We start from the raw sequence: 19,058 nt of genomic DNA, 5'->3' as shown, positions 1-19,058 counted from the left end.
ATGTAGAGGTTCCACTGTAATTGGTCAGATAACAAAACTGCTGTTCATTACTGGGTTACTTGAGATGACATACAGGTAAAATTGAAATTTTGTGATAAGTGAATGTTTAAAAAAAAATTTCATCTTTTTATATTACAGATAGAATGCACCAATGGGTTCTTGTCTGGAGATATGAATAAACTTCTGTCAAGATGCCTGGGCCAGAGAGGTCACGTAAGCAAGACTAGAACACTCTATTTGGTAGGACAGACAAGAGTCCATGTGGACAGTGTTGATAACCTAGGTGACTTCATGGAGTTAGAGGTAAGATTGAATGGGTAATCATAGCACAAAAGTACATGTATAGTAAAGCAAATACTGTCCTATAGATGGTCATCAGAAATAAATTTTGCCTTATTATAGCATCTGATTGCATAGTACAATATAGATTCTTATGTTACAGGGAGACATCTTATGTTGAAATGTTAATATGTTATAACCATACAAGCCCTGTGCACGTATAACAGAAGATTCTTATTTTGCATATGCTTTACACAGAAAATGTGGATATTAGAATATCATAGGGTATTAATTTTTGGGTGATTGGAAGCAGAGACTGTTTGTTCTTGTAAATATTTCTTGGAACTGTTCCTTTAAATAAGTTTTCCCTGTCATCATAGGAAGTTATCCCAGGTATATTAATAGCATGGCAGCAATTGTTTTTGGGCAGTTTTGGTGCTTTGGTACACTAGTCTACTTGTAACCAGTCTTTGTCGCAAGGATTGACTCATTTTTAGTCCCCAGTGCACAACTGATTGTTCTGGTAACCTGCACATACTTATCTTGGGAGGAGAGGACTGACTTTCAGTTTTTATGTACTTTGTGCAAAAAGCACATAGAAAGGGCCTGCACTTCCTTGGACTACAAGCCATCTTTGTTCCATGGAGCTATTTATGTACATCTGTAAGCATCTCTGTTCTCCTTGGTTGAGTAGGAGGTTGCTTGGCCCATGGTAGCCTCACCTTGTGCACAACTTATGGCTGCCACTAATGTTCAGTTGTGCATGACAGTCGGCCTATGCAGGCAAACCTGAACGTTAATGTGAACAATCTGTACAATTTTTCTTGCCTGTGCAGGCGACCTGAGCAAGTAGCTCATCTCACTCAATAAGCCTCCAGCCAAATGGCTACATGTGCAATTCAAAATTCAATGTTTATGTGGGGATGCAACTTTTTTAGCTCGATTCATGCTCCATCCCAGGACAGATAGCATGTACCAGTCAAGAACGTAGAGTTGAGTTTTATTAAATTTAAAGGTGTTTATGCCCAAGTTGATGATATACGTATTGGATTTCCTTGTTTTTCAACAATTGATATAGATGTCAGAATAATATATATTTATCATTTTTGCCATTTTCCTATGGGAAAAATAATTGTTTAATGAAGGCAGAAAGTGTCATTATCATTCCTAAATATCTTGTAGATTTCATTGCAATCTAAATGAATGAGACTTTGCTTGGCCAAGTAAAATTCAAAGCTAGCATATACGTATATGTTTATTTGTGGTTATAAACCACTTATGCGAGTTTTCTAGGTATTCATTAGGGCAAAATAATGTATATAAAACAAGAATATGCCTATTATTCATCTATATATGATTTTGCATCATACAAATATGCAATTCATTTTTAGAATGAGAACAAAATAATATTCAACATTCTGATTAAAAAAGAAAATACTATTAGACTATGCATGTTTAATCTTTGGTCACATCCCATGTAAGCCAGTTTTGAAATGAAATTAGACCTAATAAACACAAATGAAAAAAAGGAATTGTAGTAAACCATGGATTTTCATTCATTGTGTCACATAAAGTAATTCTTAAAATGATGACAAATCAGTATTAAGCATTTTAACCCTTAATGGACAACGGATACACTCGTGAGTAACAATAATAGGTTTTGAGTGGTTGACGGATTACCTCGTGCAGGTTTTTTTTTCTTAGGACCATATCTAATTATTTACGGGAAATTCGCCTATTCTTGGGTTTTTCTGATGATAAGTATTCACTAATTATTGTATTTTGATGTTATTTTCATGGCTAAATATAATTTATGATACAAAAAATAAGATTACCTAATATTCAAATATTAATTTTGATAAATACTATACGTATTAGTAAGCTTAATAAGAATAAATATCACAATAAAAATAATAATTCTCTCTCTCTCTCTCTCTCTCTCTCTCTCTCTCTCTCTCTCTCTCTCTCTCTCTCTCTCTCTCTCACACAGAGATGTATGTTTTGTGTGATAAATAAATGATTTACTAATTTTTGGTAGATCATACTGCACTAGGCCTTGCTCTTAGAGCAAATTTCATTTTCAGTAGGTCGTACTGTACTAGGCTGTGCTTGAAGCATAAATTCAATTTTTGGTAAATTGTACTAGGCTAGGCTTTGAAACAAGATTACTGCAGTAAACTCATGGCTTATATAATAATTCATGTCAATCTCTTATAATTAGTAACCACTCAACAGAGAAATGACATAAACTTTGAGGATGGCATAAATAAATGAATCAGGAAACAGCTGGCTTATGATTTCGGTGGATTTTATTTTAACATATATAGTAGTATGTTATTTACAAAAATAAAAATGATCATTCTTCTAATTGGCAGAATATCTGTGGTAGTGGCTTCCACTCGCCCTTTTGCTATACCGACACCATTTATGGGTGAGCCAGCTGGAGGTAGTAACTTCAGCATTCCATTTAGCTTTTTTCTCTGGTATATTTAGCATCTATTTATACCTAGAAATGTGTGCTACAGGAATATTTCACGGGGCGACACAGGTCTTCCCCCAGAAATAGATTTTTCCTTCGTCAAAATCCCTTTCTTTGAACAATTAAAAATTGATTCTCCTAATTCTTTTGGTAGTAAGCACAATCAGTTGATTCCGTGAATGTGAACATTAGTGTAGTCTACATAAATGCATAGTACAGTAATACCTCAGTCTTACATGATTCGAGTTGCGCAAACTCATAATAGTGCAAACTTCTCATTGGAACCTAATTAATTATCATTCGCAAGTTTTTCAGAGACACACGAACACAAACATCTATAGGTTTTCAAGCATTTATGTGTAAATTAAATAACATTAAATAATAATAATTCTCTCTCTCTCTCTCTCTCTCTCTCTCTCTCTCTCTCTCTCTTCTCTCTCTCTCTCTCTCTCTCTCTCTCTCTCTGGCACTGAGATGAGAGAATTTTTATGGTACATGTACAGTGGACCATATCTACCCATTATTTGTGGGAAATTCGCCCATTCACAGGGTTTTTCGACAAAAATAATTAGTGTATTTTGATGTTATTTTCATGACTAAATAGATTTTTATGATACAAAAATGATTTACTCATTTTCAAATCTTGATAATGATTAATACTGTATTAGTAAGTTTAATAAGATTAAATGATATCACATAATAAAAATAATTATTTCTCTCTCTCTCTCTCTCTCTCTCTCTCTCTCTCTCTCTCTCTCTCTCTCTCTCTCTCTCTCTCTCTCTCTCTCTCTTACAGAGATGTATGTTTTTTTGTATGATAAATAAATTATTTAATATTCTCAAATAATAAAATTAATGTAAGCAACACTAATATCAATTTACTAAAGAAAATACTTTTATGCAATCTCTCTTATTCTCCCCCTTCCCCCTCCTTCCCTCCCCTTCCTCCTTCCCCCTTCTTCCTCCTCTCCTCTTCTCCTCTTTCCCCCCCCCTCTCCCCTCCCCCCCCCCTTCTTCCCTCTCTCCCTTCCTCCCCCTCCTTGCCCTCCCTTCTCTCTCCCTTCTCCCCTCCCCAGTCTCTCCCTCTTCCTTTCTCTCCCTTCCCTCCCCCCTCCCCTCCCCCCCCTCTCCCCCCCCCCCCTTTCCCCCTCCTCCTCCTCTCTATCCCCCCTCTCCCCCCCCCCTCCTCCTTCCCCCCCTTTCTCTCTTTCCCCTTCCTCCCCCCTTCCTTCCTCCCTCCCCTCTTCCTTCTTCCCCCCCCCCTCTCCCCCCAGATGAGATCATTTTTTTATGGTACATGTATGTAATAAGTTTATTATTAATATTTTCCAATAATAATATACTATATAATACATATAATAATAAATATACTTACTATAAACTGTAATTACAAAATTCATATGTGGTTATTTTAAATACAATGTTTAATTCCATTTCACTCTTAAATACTCTAAGGACAACTCTCTCTCTCTCGCTCTTATTGACTGTTTATTTATTTCTAATGGTAAAGTGTTTCAGATGACTTTGGAATCATATTAATATAATAGCATTTCAATGGTATATTTGATGTAGGATGATACTTTAAGTATACATTTGGTATTTGAACTTTGAAGATAGGCAGATATAAGCATTTTTAGAGGAGAGGTCTAACTATTCGTGGGTTCAAGCTATATGCGGGAGTGTCTGGTACCCATCCCCCGCGAATACAGTGGGAACACTGCATACATATGTTTATTAATGATTTCATATATCAATAAGATTAAATAATAATAATATAAATGTAATTACAAAATTCATGTATGTGATAGCCTTTTAAAGAAATGAAATAACCTTCCCTCATCTTTTGTTTAACTAGAAGAGGAGCTTGAAGCCAGAAATGTCAAATGTGTCAATGTTATGTAACAGGTGGGGGAGCATTGCAATTAGCAGATCATAGGATCTCTCTCTCTCTCTCTCTCTCTCTCTCTCTCTAATAATTCATAAATAATTTCACTCTTAAGTAAGGACACACTGTAGACATCATCCTATCAACAGAAGATGACCTAGTGTCTGACCTTTCAGTAGGTGCAAATCTAGGCAAAAGTTACCATAAGATTATTGTTTACAATTAATGTTCAACATAAGAGAAGAAAATATTAATGAGATTATACTACCATCAACAAGACCTATAAAAGCTAAAGGAGTACGTTAAAAATCTAGAGTACAACGAGAAAACAGGCATAGATAAGTACTGGGAAGCCTTTCTAGAGGAATACACAGAAAAATGCTCTAGATGTATACCATTAATGTAAATACAGTAATACCCCAAACTTATGTGATTCAAGTTGCACGAATTCACAATAGCATAAACTTTTCATTGGAACCTAACTAATTATCATACGTGAGTTCTTCACAATAGCACAAACATTTATGAATCCTTTAGAAACAATAAAACCCTGCAAAAGTGTTTTATGTTTAATTTATTATGTAAACTTTTAAGTTTTAAAGCCTTTCTGTATGAAATCTTTATTAAAAAGGTATTATTTTTATTTTTGTACATGCATAAATATCATACATCACCTACAGTTAGTGCAAATAGTATGCACTTTTACAAGATGAATACCCATTCACAGAGTTACTGCACTTTTCAAAGATGATAACCCTTCAGAAACTTTAATTTCAGAAGTACATACTAGTATACTAATTTAGGTTTTCATGCTTTTAAGTGTAAAATCAGTTTGGAGATTCTGTGTTATGCTATTTATATTTTTGAAAATATATGCAAAGGCAGTACATAATTCACAGCGTTTGTCACTATATAAGACCTTCATGATCAACTAGTAAAACATATCAGAGACATAACAGAGTTGTCATTCCGTGAAAATCACTATCTTAACCTTGGAGAAAAGCACTGGTACAATCTGTATGTACTATGTTATGTAAATACAGCACATACAGTTAATGTGTACGCATTTCTCTCTCTCTTTCTCGTAGTTAGCCCTCACATGAATTTAAATAGATTGAATTTTACCTTCACCCTCTGCAAACATTATGTATGTACATACATGTTTTCTTTATTTCATTGAATTGTGTACCTACCTACATTATAAGAGACATGAATTTCACCTAGTGACCAAAGAAAACTTCTTTTACTCTGAGGGAAAAAGAAAAAGGCATCCCATGAATTATGGGTAACGTTAATATACGTATGAAAATGGATATGTATACATAGTTGTTCCTGTAACTATTTTTATGCCAACCAGTTATTTATTTTTTTAAGGGTAATGTATTAAACCAACTTTTAAATTAAATTACAGTAACTTTAACTTCATTTAAAAGTTAGCTTAAAACTTAGGGAGCATGATTAGGGTCATATTTAGCATTCAAACTCTAGAAGTAAGCATTTATTAGCATTTTTAGAGACCGTGCCAAACTTATGCGAAACTTCCCCTTATGCAAGGGGGTCTGGAACCTAACCTCACATAAGTTCGGGGTATTACTGTAGTACTTACAAATGGCAACTCTCAGCCTAAGTGCTTCAACAGAGAAATTAAAAATAAAATAAGAGAAAGAGACAGAGTGCACAAATCAGTGAACCCACACCCAACACAAGAAGAAGTAAGCAGGCATAAAGAACTATGTAGAATGGTGGACAAATCAGTAAGAAATGCAAAGATAAATGAGGATAAGAGAGTTGCATCAGTTTGTAAGGAAAACCCAAAAGAATTCTTTGCGCATACTAATAGTAGGAAGCCAAATTTAATAAGGTTTTTACTAGTGTTTTCACAAATGAAGACTACCTCAATACTGGAACCTGCTATTAAATATGAAGGGGCAGAACCATTGGACAAAATAATATTTACAGAAGAGGACATTAAAAACAAAATAGACAAATTCAACAAGTTCAAATCTCCTGGCCCGGATGGGATTCATCAAAGAGAAATTAAAGAGCTAGAAGAGGACATAGTTCCTCACCTATATAAACTCTACAGAAAAAGGGCAGAACAAAGAAGGCACCAAAAGGATGAAAACTAGGTAATGTGCCCCCAGTTTACAAGAAAGGTCCAAGAGAAGAACTGGGAAATTATAGACTAATTTGTCTAACGTCGGTTGTTTGTAAGATTTTTGAGTCCATAATTGCAGATCAAATTGTGGATCACATATAGAAACAACTTGCTGTTAAACAGTCAACATGGTTTCAGACAGAACAGATCTTGCCTATCAAACTTATTGAAGATTTTTCATAACATGCTTGGTATTTATGACAGAAATAGAGCACTATATATATTCTACTTAGATTTCCAAAAGGCCTTTGACAAAGTTCCATACAAGAAACTAATGACAAAAGTTAGAGCTTTAGGAATTGTAGGAGAAATAAAAGACTGGATCAAAGACTGGCTAACTTATAGAAAACAGAAAGTTGTAATAAACAATGAAGAATCAGAATGGGCAGATGTAGCAAGTGGAGTACCTCAGGGTTCTGTCCTTGGCCCTCTCTTGTTTTTTATTTACATTAATGACATTTATTTAGGCATAACTAGCAGGATAGCCAAATTTGCAGATGACACCATATTAGGTGTAAATGCAGCTGACCCAGATACAGTGCAAAGTTTAAGAATTATTTAAAGAAGATAGGAGAGTGGTCAAAAAGATGCCAAAATGCCTTTTAACTTGGACAAGTATATCTAAGTCTCTTCGCTTTTGCGAAAGACTTTTTTTTTTTTTTTCTCTCTCTCCTTACGACTGTCATTCGTAAGTATTTCTGGTTCCTTCCATCTCTTGTGATATCTTAGTAGAGTGGGTCTTCTTAACTAAAGGAGAGGATTCAAACAGATAAGTTGAACAGATATAAAACAACTTTATTCTGTAACTCCATACTAAGGAGATGCAGATCGGTCGGAGACCGATATGTTTGAATGCTGGCAAGGAACTGCCATTCTAAAGCATCACGTCGATAGCGGAACATTAGCTACTCAGCGATTCATATAAAAACATACGTAGTCCGCCGGCTCGGAAGTTACAAGTTTCTGGCGTAGGTTAACAGGTCAACCGCTTCCCATGGAAGTGTTGTGCAAAGTTATCATTAATATGATATGATGACAATGTACAGAGCTAAACCAGGCTACTGCAGACAGCGCATAGCGTAATCTAGATCTGCATTGGTCACGTAGGACCCTCCCCCCTAATGCCAGACCTCAGGTCATGGGTTTTATTACAGATACTGTAATATTAAATAATGTATTTATTACATTAGGCTCGGACTGCTACCTATTCAGCCTTGAATAACAAAGTTACTTTAAACATTGTTTCTTAGGAGCGTGCTCGTAACATATGTTTAGGTATAAACATAATAAGTGATTAAATGCATAAAAAGGTTCTGTTACATACCCCTTATTGACATATTCATAAAACAAAGATAAATGCATGGAAAATCTAGATCCATGTTTGGTAATAATAATGATTAGGTACCCAAAAATAATAAAAAGGTAAAAACCAAAAGATTAACATGTATACATGATTAATATGATAAATAGGTAACCTGATTAAGAATAGTGGTTACTGCATATATTATGGCATGATCATGGATAATTGTTAAAGAGTACTTGTTACTCTGTGTAATAGATAAATATAATTGTACAATGGTATAATAGTATAACTGTGTAATTGTGCACAAATGCAATATATAGGGCTGGTATATTTTATTAGGTGCGAAAAATACCTTTAGGAGTATAGTAATGTATAATGTTGGGCTATAATATTTTATTAGGTGCCCGGGAGATACTTTAACTGTTCAAATGCAAAGGCGTGAGTCTTTCTTGTCCCACATTTTTGCCAGCATACAGACTGCTTTTTCACACACAACACAATCCAGACAATTTCCCTAGGCACAAAATGAAGTGGCTAGTTCAGGCGGCCCTAAACTCAAAACGACTTGAGTTTAACGGGTACGTCATCTAGACGGGACAATACATTTCCTTGGAGATCCTTCTGTTTACGCCTCAGCCTACGCCAAGCAAAAAGATGGTTTGACGGCGATAACCAATATGGCCGTCACGCTGAACACGGCCAGCAGAATGTAGTAACGAAGATTTTCCTCCACCTGCATAAAGTCGGTGACATCGTGGTTCATCTCAGCCAGTTGCGTCAAACGATGAGCCACCCGCGCGTTGTATGGAGAGGTAGTGATGGGATGATTGTAGACGCCCAAGTATAGTTCGCAAAATACGCCTTCTCATGTATTATCGTGTTGACACCCCTCTGACGGTGTAGTTTGTAGATGTCCCGTACAACCATCAGCTGCTACAAAGATAGGGGAATGGGCGGTGGTCCCATCCGGGCATACGACGTTGAAAATCCGGCTCTTTATCGTATCGGATCCAGGAAACCATTATTCAGCCTGTAATTGAATTTATTACTGTAAAAGGGATAAAGTTCCCTAGACAACCTTCGCTGTATGAGAGAGAGAGCGTTTAGCACTATGCCTAACTCACATGAATCCGTGATATAGGATAGAATTCAAAAGAGTCAGCTGTACAAATTTTATTATTCATGGCTTCTGAACAGTGAGTGAGTTTATCTAAGTCTTTAATGACTGTAAATGATTTCCTCCTATCAGAAGAAATCAGTACATGCCCCGTCAAATTGGATATTACTGGACTTGAGTTATTCGTCATGAAAGTAGGAAACGGTGCTATTTTGTATGATTGCCAAGCATCGGAAGAATCAAAAGGTATGGTCATAATTCTATAATTTTCAACGCTGACTGATATTAGGCTATAATAGAACTCTACTTTATGGGCGTCTAATAAAGGAATATAACCTAGTTTCTCACCGTACGTTTTCCAAAGTTAAACGTCAGATCTTTAATAGGCATGAGGTGTGGAGATGACACAAACCCTTTGTCGCTAACGTAATAGCTTCTACTAATCTTTTGATTTCTCAATAAAATGTGATTATTTTCACACGGATATGATCTATTTTCGAACTATAGTAAGCTAATGTAGCCAGCAAATGTTGAACTTCCATGACCTGATCGATATTATTTGAATGTTCGTTTACGATACTCATTATTTGATTGATTGAAGATAAACTGACTGCAAAGTTCGGACAAAAGCTAATTCGGTTTTGTGTTGCAAAAACTCAATTCTTTTATTTTGATTATTATCTTAAGGCGATTTGAAATTCCTAAGCCTAGATTCGCAACAGATCCTAAGATGTTTAGTCCAGCCAGAATAAGCGGGTTGCGGCGTTCGAGAGTATTGTGCCGCACAGACCACATCAGCAGGTCACGAGCAAGTTCCTCTGCCTCGGCGGTTGGTTTTATTTTGTATGTCATAAGACAACATTTCCGCGACGCTTAGGGTTTGAGCTAGCGAAAATCTCTGAGTTAGCATGAAAATTACGTTAGTGCATTTCTTAAGCGAAACAGCAAACCTCATCAGGTCATTCTTTAAGTTAAGGACGTCATCTTCAGGCAAAAAATCATAGCGTGAAATATCCACTTCTATGACTAATTACTTGACACGATGAATACATCGTCTGTTCTCTCGATAATCGAGCCATGATTAAATTCTATTTCTTTCGTCCTAGCGCTCTTTCCATACAACAAAGATGTCTGAATACACAATATCACTCCCAACAATAACAGATTCATTTTTGAAACCTGCAATGAGTAAAACATATGTAATAACTCCGCGTAAAAGAATAGGTTTACATACAAATATGATTAATAGATATATATATAAATTATTATACAAGTTCATAAATACAACCATTTTTTCCCTCACTCCATCTACCTTTCTTAGATTCTGATATGTGCCAATGGAACTATTCTCACATCAGTGGGTTGGTTTGGATACATTTTGAACCTAAATCTATTGGCCGTTAAATTTTCTAAAATGTTAAACGGGACCTTCAAACTTAGGTGTCAGTTTATAATTTAAACCTTTACGTACGTATACTTGTATGTATACCTGATCGCCCACGGCATATGTTCTAGTTGGCTTAGCTATTTTATCATGATTTTTTTCATTATTATTTGTGCTTCTTCTAGATTCTTACGAAGTATATTATATCGACTTATGCTTGCATCCATAACATCCTTTAGAGGATTTGATAAATTAGTTGTAGGCGTTAGTATGTGGAAAGGTGTTCTAGCCGGGATACTGTACAGTGCCTCGTGCGGTGTCATTTTAATAGACACATGATACGAGTGATTAAGTGTGCTTAGTACCGCAGGTATGGCAATGTCCCAGTTGGGGTCTGCCCCCCCTAAGGTGACCCTTATAAAAGTTTAAAACCTTACGATTTGCCCTTTCCACTAGCCCATTAGACTCTGGGTGATAGATCATGGTATTGATTTTCTTTATACAAAGGAATTCGCACAGGAGTTAAGGAAATGATTATTGAACTCCCCGCCCAAGTCTGATATAATGGTGTGTCGAATTCCATGTTTACAAATGTAGCACTCGTAAAACTTTCTAGCGCACTCGACCCGCGGTTTTTGTTTTAAGCGCTATAAGTTCTGTATATCGAGTCAAAGCATCTATGATTACTAGGAGGTGCTTATTTCCTCTGTCTGACTCGTAAAATCCTGTTAATAAATCTAAATGTACTCTTTCTTCAAGGGGGTTGATTTGGCACGGGGTAAGCCCTCCCTAGGCTGACAGGTGTCTTCGTGTGCCCTTTGTATTCTTGACAAGTGCGACAATTTGCTATGTGCTTTTTTTATATCTGTAAGCATCGTATGCCAATAAAATAAGGATTTGGCTTTCTGTGACATTAAGGAATAACCCGGGTTGTCCATGCAGTGGTATTTTTATGCAACCATTTTAAGACAGTGGGTATGAGTGAGATAGGTACCACCACCTGGTTGTTATTCAACTGTGGTGTGTTGCGGGTTTTCCTCGTCACGGATCTTACACAGGATATTATCCTTGATGATATAATTCTGCTGCTTATACTTTATGTATTCCTTTTCCTTCGGATTTCCATTTAACGCAATGACGATTTTTTCTATTTGCGGATCTTTTCTTTGTTCTGTCTGTAATAGTTCAGCACTCCAGCCAGATCTTCCTGTTCAGATATAGTTTTAACAATGGGCGTGGAGGTTGAGATATCTATTAATTCAGCTAATGGCTCGGTACAAGATGAGGGGTTTGCGTGATAATGCGTCAGCAATGATATTTGCTTTCCCAGGTAAATACCCGATCCTCGCGCCAAAGTCCTGGATGATCATGTGCCACCGAGTTCGCTTAGGGCTGTGACTAAAGCCTAAAGAAGTCGGTTAGGGGCTTATGATCAGTGAGAAACCTTGACGGGATAACCGTATATTATGAATTTAAATGCACGAGTGAATTAACAATAGCGAGCCCTTCCTTGTCTATTACTGCATATTTACTTTCGGAAGGTCTCAGTTTACGTGAATAAAAAGCTATAGGGAAAAACTGTTTATCATAGTTTGAAGCAATACCCCACCTACTCCTAGGTCTGAGGCGTCTGTTGCTATGAAGAATTCCTTACCGAAGTCAGGAAATTTCAAGATAGGAGAACTACACAGTTCATCCTTCAATTATCGAACGCCTGTTGATGAATTTCAGACCATATGAAATCTACACCCTTTTTATAAGATCGGTTAGGGGAGCGGCTATTATGGATAGTTTCTAATAAACCTCCTGTAGTATTCGCTACATCCTAAAAATTGCTGTATTCCCTTGACGTTAGTAGGTATCGGAAAGTTACGGATAGCGATACCTTATCATGGACTACTTTAAGACCTTCACTAGAAACCGTGAAACCTAAATAGAAATAGACTAGTTCTGTTTTAAAAAATTCACACTTAACTTATCTTTACCCTTAAATTATGCTGCCTTAGTCTTGTAGCACTAACTCTAATTTACGTAAATGTTCTCCAATGTGTTCGGAAAAGATTACTAGGTCGTCCATGTAGGCATGTAGGATATCTCCTAACAAAGTCTCCAAACACAATGTTTATCATACGAGTAAAAGTTTATGGGAGCACAACGTAAACCAAAAGGATACGCAAAAATTCATAATGTCCCCTGGCTGTGCTGAAGGCAGTGTATGGATATCTCTTGTTCCAACGGAATCTGATGAAATCCCTTAGTAGGTCTAAGCTGGTGAAATATTTGTTCTGACCTAGTAGAGATAGGATATCATCAGTACATGGTACTGGGAATCTGTCAGGGATTGTTTCTTCATTTAAACGACGAAAATCGATGCATATCCGCCAAGTTCGATCTTTTTTCGGTACTACTATTAACGGAAAATTATAAGGGCTGTTTGATTTCCTAATGACTCCTTCCTTTAGCATTTTACCTACTTCCTCTGTTATCTCATTCTGAAATTTCATAGGAAGTCGGTACGAAGGTACATAGATTACTTTCTGTTGTCCTTGAGCCTTATTTGATGCTCGATGACATCCGTTTTTCCTAAGGTTCCATCCGTAGTGGAAAAAACATCATGATATTTAGTTAAAAGATTCAAAAATTTCTGCTGAATTCTTCTTCTTGAATGTCCTTATTGATTTTGTTCTTTATAGATTGCAAAAGGGATTCATCCGCAACTGATTGAGCGTAGATTTATCTCAGCTACGGTAAGAATGCGATGTTTATAAACTTCTGCATCCAAGATATGTTGATTTTTGTGGATTACTAAAGTGGTATTCAATGATTACAGACTTCGATGTGACGTTGTTGTGAGCCGACTGTATAAATGGCCTTGCTTGTGACGGATAATCCGTGTGTTTTTTCAGAGTTTCGGAAAGGATTAACGTTTCAGATCCTGGCAAGGTTCTCTTTACACGCACTAATATGTTCGAAGTTACGTTAGGCTCGAGAGTTTGCGTGCAAGCTGATATTACGGGCGAGCGAGAGTTCTGTTGGGTTGCATGTATTATTTCTTGGTTCATGAGACAGGTGATTGGTTCTTTAATGTAAGTGACAACTCTGTCTGTCTCTTTATTATCTAAAACTGATTTTAGGGTATTAGAAGACTTATAGAATTTCCCTTTGATATACACGCCTGTTTTGCAGGTGCTAAGATAATATTTTGAGTGCCCATAGACGGGTATCCGATAATTACTGCGGGATACATATTAATGTTTTGTACAACGATAAAAGGTATCGGCAAACGTGCGCTTACCGACCTTGTACTGTACATGAGTTACTCCTACCACATTTAATTCATTATTCCTATGCCTGAGAGTCTTATTCCGGACTTCTCTATAGGGAAATTTGAAAAGAGTAAATGATGAGTCCTTAAATCCATGATATTACGTGGAATACCAGAATCAAAGAACAAAGTGAATGATTATGTCCAAATTTACTGCATGTAAGGTGGTCGCAACTCGTCTTGACTAATAATTGCATGAATTTGTTGCAAATCTACGGGAACTGCACAGATTTTTTGGATTCGGCCGTGTGTTTCATAGGAAAATCAATTGCCTCACAATGATCTGATAAATGATTAAACTGATTATTGATACAAAAAGATGTTGATATTGATGACCCACAATCGCCCTCTCCCCCCTTGGAGCGAACTAAGTGGTATTTGCTTTGTTTATTACACCTTGAAAATTCACTTGCCCTTGCAAGTTCTGGCTAGACGACCCAGGAACAGAGGTACCTGAAGCACGAGTTTGTTTTGTTTCTGCTGTTGTGTAGCATTTACGTTCGCTTGTTTCTTGTTTTTATGTACTGAGGACCCCTTCTTTTTATTTGCACTGGCAACTGGTTGCGTGTTTGTAGCATTCTGCTGTTGATTCCTCGAGTAGCAACGATTATATGAATGAGTGGAACTATTATGTATTGAACAAAAACGCGTCCGACAGTCTGAAATCAGTGACCTGGTCGTTTACAGTTATAACAAACCATCCCCTGCAACTTGATTATTATGTACCACGTTTACTTGTTGTGGCTTGTTCTCATTTTTTGTAAAACTTGAATGAGCGAAGGATCTAGGTCGGTACATTTAGACATGTGTTTTTTGATTTGTTTATACACTTCTAATTCCGTACTGTTGGGCTGCAATTTTTTGTCAAAACTCCGCACTAACGCTTCAGCAACATTGCAGTGATACTCGTAAGTAAATCAAACGGATAAATCTTTCACGTTGATTTTGGCACTCGTAACCACCCCCGGTTAGTTACTTAAACTAACTTGATATTTCATTTCTTTGGAGCCGGTCGGCAATTAGCGCCGCCGCCCGCCCGCTCGACAACATTAAGCTGAGTCATGGAGGCTTGGTTAAGGATATTTCTCAATGCCAATACTACATCTAAAGCCTCTTCACCCCCATACACGGCACGTAACCTGATTTTGAACTCGTCCCATGTAAGCGCCCTCTTGGAAAGAAACACCCCTTAGTTAAGCACTTGCGTCTCCTTTAGCAAAGTCTATGAAGCTTTTGGCCTCCTGTAATTGTACTGCTGGGTCTGTGATGCGTTTTCTTTTTTTGCATTTAATGAGCGTCTACAGATGAGGATCCATGCCTCAACATTTTGAGGCAGGAAACCCATTGACCCGACCTTGAAAAAGGGACAATTGCTGACCTCGCGCTCACGAGAGTCACCACATTGGGGTTGCCAGCCGGAGTAGTTGCCATTTTTCACTTTTACTTTTTTCTTATCACTTCTATTCCTTGCGATCCTATCAAAATATCTATAAGAGTACACTCGACTACTACGTAAACGCATATGCAATATACTGTATAAATGTGTTTATAATAATAGGAAAAATCCCCCAAAAGATACAAAAAATACTGATAATTGATAAAATATTATACGGAGAATTCCTGCAAGAAACGATTAGCAACAACGAGAAGAGAAAAAAAAATAATCTGCTGGCGAGAAACTCGTAGTTGAAGATTGATTCTGTAATGAAGGAAGATTAAGATGGCGAACAAAACTACCACCCCAGAATACTGGACGATCGACGCCTGGATGAACAACACTTCACTGAGGAAAGAACCTGAATAGATAAAATGGTACTTAGCTCCAGATTATATGGTGAAGGATTGTTGACAGGGATGACGTCTCAGTTCCTGTCGTCTCTCGCGTCGGAAGTCGTGATGACGTCACGGTCTTCTCCCAGGCGCACGATGCATGAAGAAGTCCAAGATTGATGACGTCACAGCCTCCGTCCTTGCATTACTTCCTCTTGCTCTACTCTTTGCGTCCTTGCTCGTGATCGCGCGATGTTTCCTTTGTTTGTTTTCTTCTTTCTGTTGATGTTCGATGCTCCTCTCGTCCGGTGTTGATTCTCGAAGATAAGTGACAACAGTCACTCAACGTCGATGTTGATGCTTGTATTCTTCTCGATGAAGGACATATCTTCGTCTTCATAAAATGTTTGCGTTGATTGAAGATTCCGTTTCCTCTGTTTAGTTTTGATTTCGAAGGTGGAAGTTAGTTCTTGTAGATCTTCGGTCGGCTGATATGGTCTAGTTAATTTTATTCTTCGTCTGCCGCTGCCACCAGTCTAAGTCTCTTCGCTTTTGCGAAAGACTTTTTTTTTTGTTTCTCCTTACGACTGTCATTCGTAAGTATTTCTGGTTCCTTCCATCTCCTTGTGATATCTTAGTAGAGTGGGTCTTCTTAACTAAAGGAGAAGATTCAAACAGATAAGTTGAACAGATATAACAACTTTATTCTGTTAACTCCATACTAAGAGATGCAGATCGGTCGGAGACCGATATGTTTTAAATGCTGGCACGGAACTGCCATTCTAAAGCATCACGTCGATAGCTGAACATTAGCTATCTCAGCGATTCATATAAAAACATACGTAGTCCGCCGGCTCGAAGTTACAAGTTTCCGGCGTAGGTTAACAGGTCAACCACTTCCCATGGAAGTTGTTGTGCAAAGTTATCATTAATATAAAATGATGAACAATGTACAGAGCTAAACCAGGTACTGCAGACAGCGCATAGCGTAATCTAGATCTGCATTGGTCACGTAGGACCCTCCTAATGCCATGACCTCAGGTCATGGGTTTTTTATTTACAGATATTGTAATATTAAAAAATACTATTTATTACATATAAACCGTGTTACAAACTAGGAACAAACAACCCTCATGCCAACTACATGCTGCTTGGGAATGACATAAATAGTGCAGAACAAGATGAGGACCTTGGAGTCATTATTACCAAGGACTTAAAATCCACAAAATAGTACATAAAAGCTGAAAAAAGGCACAGAAACTAGTGGGATACATAAAGAGGCAGTTCAAATACAGAAATAAGGAAACGGTGCTGCAGCTCTAGTGAGACCTCATCTTGAATATGCAGTACAGTTTTGGTCAACAACACTAAGAAGGACATAAATAGATTAGAAGGGGTACAAGCAACACACAAAGTTAATTCCATATATCAGACAAATAGGTTACCAAAGACAACTAGGGAGCCTGAACATATATGGATTAGAAACACGATGATTAAGAGGACAACTAATAGAAACATTCAAAATACTGAAAGGCATAAAAAAAGTAGACGATAATATATTTACGTTATACGCAAACCAGACAAGAAATAATGGATGGAAACTATAACTGAAGAGATACAACACATCTCATTGCAGGAACTACTTCACATACAAGATATGTGAGGCATGGAATAAACTGCCACCAGAAGTTGTAAACAGTAACAGTGTGGAAGTTAAAAAGAAAGCTAGACAAAATCATTGGACAATGTGAATCACAGTAAAACCTGCTCCTAGAGATAAGTGAGCATGCGATGTCTCCTCGGATGGACTAATAAGTCTTTTGAGACATTCTAATCCTTGTAACTCTCTCTCTCTCTCTCTCTCTCTCTCTCTCTCTCTCTTAATGAGATTATGGTACATGTATATCTTAATTAATATTTTTAGATTAAAAAGATTAAATAATAACAATATAACTGTAATTACAAAATTCTTATGAAAATATCTTCACTTCGTCTTTTGTTTAACTGGATGAGAAGCTCAAGCCAGAGCTGTCAAGTATGCCAATTTAATGCGGTGGGAGGAGAGTTGCGATTGGGAGGTCAGTGGATCCTCGTAATTCTCTGTCTCCGTAATAATTCATAAATAATTTCACTCTTAAGTAAGGACAACTCTCTCTCTCTCCGATAGATAATTTTATTAGATTGATCAAATTTTACCTTCACCGTCTAGAACTGTCAATGCACCGTTCTAAAACATAGACACATAACTAAGAGTTGTATTAATCCAAACAAAATCACTTTTGTTCATGGAAAGGAATTTCAGAACAAAGACAAATAGAAAGAAAAAAGAATTTCTTGTAAATGAGGTTGAAAAGACATCTGAAAATAGATCGGTTGGAAGGGGGAAAGAAGAGAGAAATAGTATGTATGTAATTTTCACACACTCATATATTTTTACCAACCATTTAATTCTTTTTTTAAGGGTAATGTATGAAGCTAACTTTTAAATAAAATTACAGTACCTTTAATTTTATTTAAAAGTTAGCTTAATACTTGGGGAGCATGATTTGGGTCATATTTAGTGTTTTAACTCTTAGAAATAAGCACATATTAGCATTTTTAGAGACCGTGCCAAACTTATGTGGAAAATTTGACTTGCCTGAGGGTGTCTGGAACCTAACCTTGCGTAAGATTGAGGTATTACCGTATGGCGGATGATAAGATTTTTATACATATTGCAATGATGATATAACATGGTAGTAATACAGTATTAATGGGTTCAGTAAGTAGAATACCAATTTCTTTACCATAATCTTTATCTTAAATACATACAGCTGTAAAACCCTATTTTACTCATGCAAATGGATACTGTGATGTAACTCCAGGCCTAGGTCAATACGTAGTTCATACACATTTACCCTTATTGTATCTTGCGTATGGTAATACAACATGGTAGCAACTGATAAGAAATATATTTTATAAAAATACATTAATGGTGATAAAACCATGGTAGGCTGTGAGTAAACACTGGTAGGCTACTTACCTACAAACTGTGTCATTTATGTGAGAGAGAAAGAGAAAAAGTTGTATTTTTTTTTCAGTTATTTATGCAGCATATCTTTTACAAATGGGGGAAAAGTTAAATAATCGCCTTTTGCATAAAATTTAAAGTTTAAAGTGTGATGGTTGTTGTTTATAATCATATTGAGAGTTTACAGTTTTGCAGTATTGACAAGAGTAGGTGAGGATGGGTACGGAGTTGACTTTGGATGCTCGTAGATTATTTTAATCTACAATTGTCCGATGGACCCTTGCTTGGCTCTGTTAATCCAGACAGTCAAAGATTACTACTGTTATTAAAATTTGACCAAAAATGTGA

The 19,058-nt window shown here is 36.8% G+C and overlaps 1 protein-coding gene across 3 annotated transcripts in view; it reads left to right on the top strand.

Annotated features, from left to right (window-relative positions):
* The window catches only part of LOC135196949 (adenylate cyclase CyaB-like), a 152,780-nt gene that overhangs the window by 133,081 nt on the left and 641 nt on the right, over positions 1-19,058 (top strand). For all 3 annotated transcript variants that reach the window (XM_064223797.1, XM_064223796.1, XM_064223798.1), the window contains one exon: positions 139-303. In XM_064223797.1, coding sequence (XP_064079867.1) covers positions 139-303 — 165 coding nt within the window. The remainder of the gene's footprint in view (positions 1-138; positions 304-19,058) is intronic.

Source organism: Macrobrachium nipponense, chromosome 18 (genome assembly GCF_015104395.2).
Source record: "Macrobrachium nipponense isolate FS-2020 chromosome 18, ASM1510439v2, whole genome shotgun sequence".
Lineage (NCBI taxonomy): Eukaryota > Metazoa > Arthropoda > Malacostraca > Decapoda > Palaemonidae > Macrobrachium > Macrobrachium nipponense.
This window is presented reverse-complemented; position numbering and strand designations above follow the sequence as displayed.